Source organism: Neolamprologus multifasciatus, chromosome 17 (genome assembly GCF_963576455.1).
Source record: "Neolamprologus multifasciatus chromosome 17, fNeoMul1.2, whole genome shotgun sequence".
NCBI lineage: Eukaryota > Metazoa > Chordata > Actinopteri > Cichliformes > Cichlidae > Neolamprologus > Neolamprologus multifasciatus.
Window position 1 is genome coordinate 6,376,200 of NC_140455.1, and position 12,319 is coordinate 6,388,518.

Below are 12,319 nucleotides of genomic sequence, written 5' to 3' on the forward strand. Positions count from 1 at the left end.
CTTTCAATAATTCTAATTACCGAAATGAACGTAGCTACTGTAAATTGATAACCGTTAATTTTGGACAAGTAGCTATCTCGCTTACAGTAGCTAACGATGGGCAGCTAGGTACTACTGGCACTGGGAGAGATGTGCCTGAACTTTGTTATGTTTAAAGATTTACCTAACTGAAACAAGATTGCACATTTATTACTTGGAACAAAAGCCTCCCTCCGCTGATATCAATACTGATATTATAATCTCTTCCCCGCCCCTCAGACAGATCAAAGTAATCTCTTTAACAAAGGGCTTTGTGCAAGCTGTCAAATGCCATCTTCCCAGTCAGTGTTCAGATAGCTGTACAGTACAGATCAACATAGACGTATTTAATCACTGTTATTCCTGATCAATTAATGTCCGAACAATGAAGGCGTTTTACAAATTGTTGAGCAAGTATATGCATGCGTGCCTACTGGTTGACCTGTTCTCTGTGTGGTGCTGTTAGATGAGATAAGAATTTACATCTCTCTGGAGAGCGTTTCACTGTGATCCACAGTGAAGGGAAAGATGATTACATAAGACCACAGACATGCTCCTGAGTGTTGTCTATTTTAAAATCGATAATCTATTTGAAGCAAGTGTTTTCATTATTGAACTGTAGTAAGTTCACTATCATCTTGACATTTTCCTGTAGAAGTTGTTTATGTCCCGACTGAAAGAATATGAATCTACCATATATTAAATTTCCATCGTATTATTGGGACTTTACATTATTATCAAATTACTGACAAGATGATTCTGAGATGCCTTTTGGATGGCATACAGAGTAATATAAGTCGCGGCCCTCATTAAGAAACCTGTGGCATTTAATGACATTTTTCTGGCTCAGTTTAAGTAGACAAAGTAGATTTGTTATTGAATTTGGCTGCTTTATATTGCAGTTGTGATATTATATCTGTATTATGGGCATGACAGGCCTCAATAAAAGTTGAAATGGTTCCCTGTTAATCTTCTCACAGCCTGTTGGAATGCTTTTTACCATGCTAAAATTATTCACGTAACAAAGGATAAGAGTTCTCTGCTGAACTTGTTTAGCTACACTCTTTCTTTTTAATGAAAGCTATTATCACATATTTTTTGGCCTTTTGAAAGGGTACAGTGAAGAGTGACAGGAAAGCAGAGGTAGAGAGAGAGAGGGGAAGACAGGCGGCAAAGAGCTGTAGGTCGGATTCGAATCGAGGCTTGCCACTCTCAGCCACCGGCATATGGTCGCCTGCTCATCCCAGCGACCTAAACGTCAAATTTCCTCCTACTCAGAAGGCACAGTCCTGCCTCAGGATTGTTAAGCTATGATTCTTCTTTTGCTTCCACTTTCTATTTTGCGCCTGGGAAGAGAAGTTGTTGTTTTTACTGTCTTTGTCAGATATCCTGTTTGCTTAATCAAGTTATTCCTCTGTGCAGTGACCAGTGCTAAGTAAAGGTCTGGCAAGAGGGCTCGGGGAGCAGTGTGGAATGTGTTTGTCAGTGCAGCCTTGTGCTTTTTCTCCAGCTGTGACAGCACGGCTCTGCAGAGACCTCCTGATCTCTCCCACAGAACATAATCTTGTTCATCTTAAGCTGGAAAGTTGGGTCATGCTGCTTTTGTTTTGTTTTCCTGCTTAAAATGATCACTGTGACATTTTGTTTGTAGTCTTGTCTGATGCTCGTGCATTACAGGAGTGGAGATGATAGAATAGAATAGAATTCAACTTTATTGTCATTGCACATGCACAGGTACAGGGCAACGAAATGCAGTATGGGCATGGCAGGCCTCAATAAAAGTTGAAATGGTTCTTAGCCGATCTTAGCCGATTTAGAAAATCGGAAAGGGATGTGACTTTTGTAATGATCTCACAGACTCAATCACAAGTGATCTGTACTCACAATTGCTGTAATTATGGGCCAGAGTCTAAAGTCACCTTCAAGCTAGTCGTTATGATACAACTTTTAGAATGAGAGTGGAGAGAAACCGACACATTAGAGAGTTTGTTGCTTATGAGGAAAAATATTACAAAAAAACATCATAACCATGGACACTCTGCATTAGCAGTGTAACATAACCTTGGCCCTTTAGTTTGTAGCTTTTTTCCTTGGCTTTAATTTGTTTGTGTCGCTTTGGGCCTCTTGCTGCATTGTTTTTCTGTTCAAGGCAAAAATCTTTAAGTGGTTTTGGTGGTTGCTGTGATTTAAAGGACCTTCGAATGTGCGTGGCTACAGCCACAATTGAAGACTGAGAGCTTTGTGCTGACCACTGGGGTCCAGGGATTTTTTTTTTATTATTTTTTTTCTGCTGTGTATTGGTGTAATACACGATGCTGTCTGAGCTAACACAGTGAAGCTCAGCAGAGACAGAAGGAGAGTTAAAATACAAAAAAAGTGATCCTCTGTGTTTGTTAGTTTTACATATCCCAGTGAGTTGCTTGAAGTAGCAACTGCATTTAGGTAGTTAGTTGGACATAGCCAAAATCCTTCAGCATGCCTTTAAAAAAAATCGTATCTTATGAGATAACCCAAACGATTCAATAAAAAAGCCTACATTTTTAGCTCAAGGAATTTAAAGTAAATAAATATGCCATTATTGCAATCATGCAGTTTTTTTTTGTTTTTGTTTTTAATTCACCAAACTTTGATTTTGTCAGTACTCCATATCATTGACTGAGACAAATATCATACTGGATACTGTAGTTAATCTTGTGCTACATAGCTGATATAGTGGTACCTGTTGTTAGTGTAAATTTTGATATACTGGAGTAGGGCTGGGCGATATATCGAGTTTTTTTTTTTAAAAATATCGATATATTTTTATATGAGATATAAGATGTGACAATATCTTTTATATCGATATAGTCTATGTTACGTTATAATTATAGTTGTGGAGCCACAAGTTTGCCTCTCTTTTGTCCACTTTTGTCTTTACGCAACGGTACTCGGCCTCGCCCCTCCTTCACTGAACACAACTCCCCCTCCCTCCCCCATTGCTTCACCTGCAGGCAGCGACAAGATGGACACGGCAAATCTCCGTTAACGAGGTACTGCGCATCGCCCCGTGCGTGCCGTGGGGCTGGACGGCGTCAACGTGTTAACGAGCTAACCACGCTAACGAGCTAACCACGCTAACGCCATGTACGGCCTAAAATCCTTTCATTCTCTCAAAAATTGACAGCGCGCCTTATGTATGAATTCTGGTTGTGCTTGATGGCCGCGAACCGATTTTATGTGGTACACGGCGCTCAGCAATCTGTCAAAAAATGTTTTAGTACGACTTTGGTAAGTTACGGAGCTGCACCGGCTTGATGGATTGTCGGAGCATTACGGCTACCGAGGAGCCTCGCGGAGTGATACGTACTGTGCTTCAACGTAATATTACCTTATTGTGTGTGTATAAGGACAATAAATGGCACCTGTTAAGAGACATGGTTACAAAGAGGATTTCAAACTCCAGGCTGTCAGTCACACAGTAGAAGTTGGGAACAGTGCAGCTGTGAAATCTGCCCTTGTTATTATGCTCAGCGTCTTTTAGTTTACATTTTGACTGCACAATTGTGAGCTCTTTGTTATGCACAAAAACAACATAGTTTTCTTTTATTTATGGAGCATTATTATTTAATAAATGCTCATAATTTATTTTTGAGTAGTTTTTTTCATGCTTTTCGTGTCATGCTTTGACTAAGAACTCTCTTTTTGTTCTTACCTTGTGGCTTTAAAAAAATATCGAGATATATATCTTATATCGCCATCCAGCTAAAAAATATCGAGATATGAATTTTGGGTCATATCGCCCAGCCCTATACTGGAGGCAGAGCGAAGTATGTTTTCCACATAAATACGATTGGTGCTAGAATTGCATTATGAAATTGAGAAAAAGATAATGCAATCTTATTACCTAATGTTGTATAGGGGAAATAATATTTTGATCCAACCCTCTTTCTTGCACTTTTTTAATGTAGAACACTGACTTTACCAGGGACAGTCACATACCATACATTACTGGAAAGGTCTCACTGTACAATAAACATTTGTTGGTGTTTCTGGGACAGTCTCAGCAAAAACCTCTGAAAGGATATAAATACATTCACCACATAGTGTCATATTTGAGATTACTGCTTATAATACTTCTGTGGTTGTAGCGCTGTATTTTCCCAGTGCAACCACTGTTGTTCACAGTTTTGGATGAATCAGAGCTTGCACTGTGAAATCACACGAGTTCAAATGTAGCTTCTGTCGTTCATCTTGGCATTATTTTGCCAAGATGGGTTAAATTGGTGGGTTAAATTTATGGGTTATTCCACTAAATCTACAACTATTGTAGAACACTATTTGTATACAAGAATCCATTTCATATGTTGGAGAATATGAAAATATTCATGCTTTGCTATATCACTTGTAGTTACATCACTGTCCTTGGATGTTTTTTTTATTCTTAAGCTGTATACATAGTTGAAGCTATTTGCTTGTGGCACATCACTTTGAAATTGCCGTCTGGTTGCTTGTGGACATTGCAGGGTTCCGTTGCCCAGCTGACCTTCTAATGTTTTTAGTAGCAGGTCATATGTCAATCAGCGGCATTTTTCACTCTCATTAGGAGTCTCTTCAGTTGCTTGCCTGAAAGTTTATCACAGGTCTTGCCCACTTCATGCTGCTAGCAGTTATTTTGCCCATAGTTGCTTGAAGTTACCAAATATCATTCGCTTTCTGTAATCTCTGGCTGTCACGTTACTGTGAATTGCTTGCAGTGTGTATGAAGCTTTACACAGACACATTTCCATCACTGGTTTGTTCTGTTGTTCTGTTTTAATCACACCAGTACTGGGATCCGTCATTCATGGCTGCTTAACAATCATCAACAATCATGAGGTATTTCAGATTAGCCTTACAAACTGAATCTCGTCCTTACTGTGAGAAATATACTGGGATGGTCTTAATATGATTCTAAATACTAATAAACCTGCAATATCCACTTAATGGATATCTAGAGAGACTTTTTGCATAAGCTGAATTATTTCTTGTCCTCTCTACCTGTTACTCCTCTGTTTGCAGGACTGTGGCAGCAGAGGTTAGGAAACAGATAGCTGGACAGTATGGAGGCTCCCCACAGCTCTTCAAAAACCTCAACGTCGGAACAACAACAAGTAACACAGTGAGTAGTCTGAAGGGCCGCTGATCATTCATTGTGTTTACATGTAAACAGTTGTAGTAGTTGGTTTTCTTCAAATGAGGTCAATGTTTTCTCTAATTGGGGTCAGGGGTGTTTTGTGTTGGGTTTTTGGTACATGTGAAAAGCTGCACAACTGTCTAGCAGAGTGCCATGCGGGATAATTATTGATTGTCCTGTTCACCACATTAAGCCTTTTTACACAGACATTTGAAGGTGTTGGTGCAGCACCATCATTATTATCCCTTTCTGTTTTGTATCGTTATTGTTCTGACTTTGAGCTTTGAGCATGACAATCGTTGATTGTAGAAAAGATTAGCAGGTAAGGCATGATAATATTACAATGGTAGTACTGATGTATAAAATGTTGTGCCTTCAATTCCACAACAAGGTCATGGTATCTAAAATCACATGCTGTAGGCAGTATCATGCTACCTTTATTTGGCTTAGCATCTGTGTAAAAATGGCTCATGTTTGTTAAAGGAGTAGTGTCAATTGACCCTGAGTACTCCTGAGCCGAAACACCAACACGTGGTCCCACCTTCCCTACTTAATTAGGCTACATTTGGTCTCTAATTAAAACTGTGAAAGATATTCGTGTTCAAATTCCTCAAGAGGAAGAAAAACAAACATGCATGCAGACACCCACACACAGACAAACACAGACACACACAGACAGACCCTTAAAATGAAGCTGCTAAAACAGATTCTCCCTGGGTTCCACTTGTAGAAGCAGGCAAAGGCCGCGTCCACAGTAGCACATTTTCATTTCAGAATGTTTCAGAAGGATCTTCATCCACATTAAAATGCTAAAAAGCATATGACACCACTTTTCACATAAAATGTTAACATAGAAACAGAGGACTGGTTGCTCAGCTATAGAAAATATTATGGTGGAAGGATACAATAAGAACAGCACTAACAGAAAGACCAGCGAGTTGTTTGTTTGTTTGTTTGTTTTTGCTAGGACGAATGGCAAGGTGGAAAATCAACAACAATGTTAGCAACACATGTGCAAATCAGAGAAGCAGACAAAGTGACTTATAATTAGCATATAAAGTAATTCTAGAGTTGATTATATTATCAGACATTTGAAACTGAAATGGAGTTGGAAGCCCTTTCAGGCAAGATATCTGTTTTAGAGGCCCTGAATGGTGTAGAGATGCGGGCATTAGAAAGAAACCCAAGTAGAGGATGCAGCCATAAGTTTTATCCACGTATATAGTGATTGGCTTGTTTTGCGTTGCTTTGCAGTTAACTGTAGGTCTGTGTTATCTCCGGTTGTGTATATTTTTATCACTCCTTCGTATGTCCATCACCAGTATTCTTTGCTTCTACAGGTCGTTGCTTTTCATCGCCACAAGTTACAAAAGGAATTTCATTGACATACACGGTGTGTGGTTACCACATTACTGCTAGTATCCTCCCCTGTGTCAGCGCAGTAAGACCCATGATGTCCTTATCCTGTGATAATCTGGCTGCTTGTATCAGCTTTGAGGATATTCTCAAATCCCACACGGATCTTTCTTACAACTGATTTTTTTTTTATTATGAAATTAACAATGATCTGAAATCTAAAACAGTTCCCCTAACAGAATTGACATAAATCACCTCATATTTTAGATGGTGCTCTATAATAGAGTGACAAATAACACCAGCTCTCCCTTTCTTCTCAATAACTGCATTTGTGAAGCATTTGCTTAAAAGTAGAGATGACTTTATTAAGACATTTGTAGACAAAGAAAAAAAAAGTAGGCGAGCTGTACTGGCGTGTATGCCCTTAACAGCTACTTAACTTCTCCCATCCCTCTGATTTTCTCCCTGTCACACTTTCTCATCGCCCACCAGGTTCCGCTCACGGAGGCGGTGGAGCCGGTGGATTTTGAGGAGTACCTTATCACTCACCCTCCCATCGTTGAGTCAGGTCCCCTGAGAGATCTGATTGAGTTTCCCCCAGATGACATTGAGGTCATTTACACACCCAGGGAGTGTCGCACAGTGGTACAAGCTGTCCCTGAAGATGGGTAAGGCTGCCGTGGAAGAAAGATGTGGAGTGTTCTTTGTTGTTTTTTTCTTTTCTTTTCTTCATTTAATAGCATCTGGAATTTAATGTGTTGATCTAGAGAGACTAGTAATTGTTTGTAATGCAAATAATTTGTGTTAAATGTACAAACAAATGAGCTATAAAAGACTGTAATATATAGTGGAGATTGAATAATTTAGATAAAGTTGAGAGCACATATTTCAAATTAATGTGAAATCGCAGGTTTTAATGAGGAATAGTGATCTTGGTTCCATATTTCATTTTCCAAAAACAATTATCATTTACTCAACGGCAATATATTTATATGTCAAGGCACTGTCTTTAAACCATTTGCTACATTTGTATGAGGCTGCGTTATCTTACTATATCTTATTAAATATAGTAAGATAAGCTTACCTACAGTTTAAGAACTGTAGAGGTGCAAAAATTAAGAATGGAAGTCAAATGCCTGTATATTAGATGTGTATGTAAACTGTTTGGTTACTAAGTTAATGAGCGCCTTGGAATCCTTCAAGCTATGTGGGCTTAATGTCTTTACTTAATGTACTGCTGGCTCTTAGTATTTCAGAAGAGATGGCAGAAGCATTACAAGTGTGCTTCAGCGTGTGATATACCAGAAAGATGTATTTATTTCAACACATTTAATGGTCTGCCATCCATATCAGTAAGCCTGCATTTAGAATCTGACTGTGCTGTTAAAAAAATGTTTGTTTGGTTGATTATGTTTGTCTGGCTGCAGGGACACTGATCCTCATGTTAGAGACTGCGTCAGATCCTACACAGAAGACTGGGCAGTCGTCAATAGAAAGTAAGGCTTCACCATGTGAAAATATTCTTAAAATACACATTATAATCCTGAAATGATATTAGTAAATTAATTAAAGTGTTCTAAGTAATGGCTTGTTCCTTCAGATATCATAAGCTTGGTACTGGCTTTAATCCCAACACTCTGGACAAGCAGAAGGAGCGCCAGAAAGGCCTCCCCAAACAGGTTTTTGAAGCTGATGAGATGCCAGACAGCAGCAGTTACCAGGATGACCAGGTATCCTTTTTTTTCATTAGGAAAATAATTAACCTGAATGATGTGTCTTAATTTCCGATTGACAATATCAAGATACAGGTTTAAAACAGTCCCACAGTGTATATGCTAGTCTGTCTTTTTTGCATTGGTTGTATTGCAGGATGACTTGAAGCGACGGTCAATGTCTATCGATGACACTCCGAGGGGTAGCTGGGCCTGTAGCATTTTTGACTTGAAGAACTCCCTCCCCGATGCCCTGCTTCCTCACCTCCTTGACCGTGCCCCCAATGAAGAGATTGACCGGCATAACGAAGACCAGCGCAAGGCCAACCGCCACCGTGAACTCTTTGCTCTGCACCCCGCCCTCGATGAGGTACAGTAAGCACCTTTCCATATCCTTAAAACCTTTTCTGCTAGTCTCCATTAAAATTATAGTTTAAACAGTTTTACATAACTGATAAAAGTATTGTGCAATTCAGTCTTTTTTTTTTTTTTTCACCCCACACTTTTGTGTGAATGTGTAGGAGGAGCCCGTTGAGCGCCACTGTGTGCCTGAAGTACCTAAAGAACACTTTGGACAGAGGCTACTCGTCAAGTGCTTGTCCTTGAAGTAAGTGGTAGACGGCCTTTTTCAGAAAAGAAAAAAACCGCCATGTAGCTCTTTTATTTAACTGCTGCTTTCTGCTGATCCACTCCTTTTTCTCTCCACCTTGAAGGTTTGAGATCGAAATTGAACCCATATTTGCTAGTTTGGCCTTATATGATGTCAAGGAAAAGAAAAAGGTAAGCTGTTATGCTTTACTCAGTGCCTCCTCAGCTCTGAGTTGTTGGGTCACTTCTGCAAACCGTTAAAATCATTGGGAGGCCAAACGAATTTGATGAGTGGGCTATTAAATTTTATGTTGTGGGCCTGTTATGTTTTTGGGAATGCCGTTAAATCATACTCTGGAACTATGTATATATCTGAACAACCTTATCTAGTGCCGCTTCTTTCTGTTCCCTTTTAGCTAACAAACACTAGAGGGTAGCAGATGCCTTGATAAGTAGATCTCTCATATATAATGCCGCTTCACGGCTCCATAAACTTCTGGTGGCTTATTCATCACTGAGATGTTAACATGTTTGCCAGCCTCCACGAGCAAGAAGCCATGCTTTAGTAATAGAGTCATCAGAAATTTCAATTAAATAATAATAGTTGTGATGCCGTAGTGCTATGATTACATTTAACAGGTGTTTTGGTCAAATAATAATTATTCGTGTGTCTGTTTCATGTGTCCTTCAGATATCAGAAAACTTTTTCTTTGACCTAAACTCTGAGCAGACAAAAGCGATGCTGCGTCCTCACATTCAGACAGCAGCCATCTCCACGCTGGCTCGCTCTGCCATATTCTCCATCACCTACCCCTCCCAGGATGTCTTCCTAGTTATCAAGGTGAAATAGTCATGCTAGAATTTCATCTCTCTTGTCAACTTTTGTTTTGTAATACGTAAAAGAATACTAATAGCGGGTTTCCCTGAATGTTAGATATCCATGATTATGCAATGCCATCAGTATAAGGGTACTTGAGGCTTCATGTTTCTCTTACAGAAATGTCTTTGAATAAATTACAAGTAAAACCTTGACTTATTGTCCCTCTTTGATAGCACCAGAATACGTTACATCAACCAAAACAAACAATGGACAGTTTTTCATTGCAGTGTTTGACTTAATATGAAAGATAAAGCTTAATTGAAGAAACCTGCTGTCCTTTCACAATTTGACACCCATCTTCTGACCTGTTTCACTGCACATGAGTGTAGTTACTGAAGGCTGTGTTTGCTTTGTCAACAGCTGGAAAAAGTACTGCAGCAGGGTGATATTGGAGAGTGCGCAGAGCCCTATATGGTCTTCAAAGAGTCAGACGCTGCCAAGGTACAATGAGAGTGAATTAGATGATGAATACCACAAAAGCTCAGTCTCAGATGTATTTCAGTTATATGTGATATATGTGAATAAATGTATTTATTCATTAATGTTTCTGCAACTGCAAGTACTCATTTAAAAGTACATTCCTTTTCATGGTCATCTCCTAATTTTACTACCAATATGTTGCAGTGAATAAAAATTCATTGTTAATGTACCACAAACCCTGTATTTACGTTAACATTTCTATTTTTTTATAGAACAAGGAGAAGCTCGAGAAGCTTCGAGGCCAGTCAGAGCAGTTCTGCCAACGTCTGGGGCGCTACCGAATGCCCTTTGCGTGGACCGCCATCCATCTAATGAACATTGTTAACAGTGCCGGCAGCCTGGAGAGAGATACAGAGCTAGAGATGAGCCTCTCAGGTCTAACCATCTTCTTTTAATGCAAGCTTTCTAACTGTAATTGTAGACGTTGACCATGTATCTCAGAATGATATCAAAAGTTCCAGTGAGTAGGAAAAAAAACATGGCAGTGTTTTTTATGCCCACTTTCCATGTCACACATGGTCTAGTTGAAGAGACCATAACAGACATGGCAGTCATGCATTAGGTGCATGGACATTTCAGTAAATTGGCGTGCTTTAGAAGCAAACAGGGCAACATGATATTGATCCCTGCTGTGTTATTTTTACTGTGACCCTTGGTGTTTGACTACCCTTTGACCTTAGAGGTAATCTTTGATGCTGACTGGTGGCGGCAGCAGCCTTCTGTTGCTATGGCAGATTAGAACAATGTCTGCATGTTCAGAGTGAAAAATACATGTGGGCTTTAAAATGTTGAGTTTGTATTTGTTGTATCTTTTTAGAGAGGAAAGGCTCATGGTCTGAACGGAGGAACTCGAGCATTATGGGAAGGCGTTCTCTGGAGAGAACTACAAGTGGAGATGAATCATGTAGCCTGACAGGTTTTAGACCTGCAACACTTACCATCACCAACTTCTTTAAACAGGTCCATGTGAATGTGCTTGCTCACATGATAGTAGATTATTAGTATTAGATTACTTTTCCTCCCCTTTGTCATTTTCTCATGGTTTGTTTATGCTATGTGTTATTCTAGGAGGGAGACAGACTTAGTGATGAGGATTTGTATAAGTTCTTAGCTGATATGAGAAGACCGTCTTCAGTGCTGAGGAGACTCAGACCTATCACAGGTACTTAAAAGTGGAATTTATGCTTTCCTTTGATCGTCCTGATTTGAAATCTGTAAATGATTCTTTGCTCTTTCTTTAACACTCCTTTCCCCTTCCTCTGACTACTCACACACTCACCACAGCCCAGTTGAAGCTGGACATTTCTCCAGCTCCAGAGAACCCCCACTACTGCTTGACCCCTGACCTCCTGCAGGTTAAGCCTTACCCAGACAGCAGGGTGCGTCCCACCAGGGAGATCCTTGAGTTTCCTGCCAGGGACGTCTATGTGCCGAACACCATATACAGGTACAGAAAAAAACATCTGTAGTGAATGAATAACGTCTTAATGGTTGTTTATTTGTCTGTTTGACATCGAGATTACACAAAAAATGAATTACAAACCAGTTTGTACTTAACTTAACATCTAAATACTACTTCACTCTTTAGCTCACTGGTTAAAAATGTATTTTATTGATGGATGTGTTTATTGAGACCTGCAGTGTCTACAAGGCTGTGAGTCAACTCGCAGTCAAAAAGTGTGTTTTTATTTTAATATCTTTTCTGATTGTCCTCAATCTTGGCCTCTGACATTTGCCTTTTATTCAGTAATAATTTTAAAGACCAAAACTAACGCTGAAATTAATCAAAAATGAAGTAAAACTTAACATTTTCAAACAATAAAACTGAAGTGAAACAAGAAATTCCAATCTGGAAACAAATTGAAGCTAAAGTGAATTAAAAACAAAAAGGGGTTATTTAAGGGTTAAAATAAATTAATAATAATAATTAATAATAATTAGAAAATATGAAACAGTGTTGACAGGATTTATATTACTGTGCAGTATAAACTATGTGAGGAGTATTTTAAAAATTACACCTGCCATTTTTTCTGTTGTGTTCCATCCAGAACATTTTATGTTAGCATAAAATGTTGTACTGCTGAAAACTTCAAGGGATTACATGAAGTATGAATTTACTATTGTTACATGAGT

At 39.1% G+C, this 12,319-nt stretch overlaps 1 protein-coding gene across 19 annotated transcripts in view; it reads left to right on the forward strand.

Moving 5' to 3' along the window:
• Positions 1-12,319, forward strand: part of dock7 (dedicator of cytokinesis 7) — a 47,183-nt gene that overhangs the window by 442 nt on the left and 34,422 nt on the right. For all 19 annotated transcript variants that reach the window (XM_085137586.1, XM_085137579.1, XM_085137580.1 and 16 more), the window contains exons 2-14: positions 5,056-5,155; positions 7,019-7,194; positions 7,954-8,022; positions 8,127-8,256; positions 8,396-8,608; positions 8,760-8,845; positions 8,952-9,018; positions 9,518-9,667; positions 10,067-10,147; positions 10,399-10,561; positions 11,004-11,146; positions 11,255-11,348; positions 11,471-11,633. In XM_085137586.1, the coding sequence (XP_084993712.1) occupies positions 5,056-5,155; positions 7,019-7,194; positions 7,954-8,022; positions 8,127-8,256; positions 8,396-8,608; positions 8,760-8,845; positions 8,952-9,018; positions 9,518-9,667; positions 10,067-10,147; positions 10,399-10,561; positions 11,004-11,146; positions 11,255-11,348; positions 11,471-11,633 (1,635 nt within the window). The remainder of the gene's footprint in view (positions 1-5,055; positions 5,156-7,018; positions 7,195-7,953; positions 8,023-8,126; positions 8,257-8,395; positions 8,609-8,759; positions 8,846-8,951; positions 9,019-9,517; positions 9,668-10,066; positions 10,148-10,398; positions 10,562-11,003; positions 11,147-11,254; positions 11,349-11,470; positions 11,634-12,319) is intronic.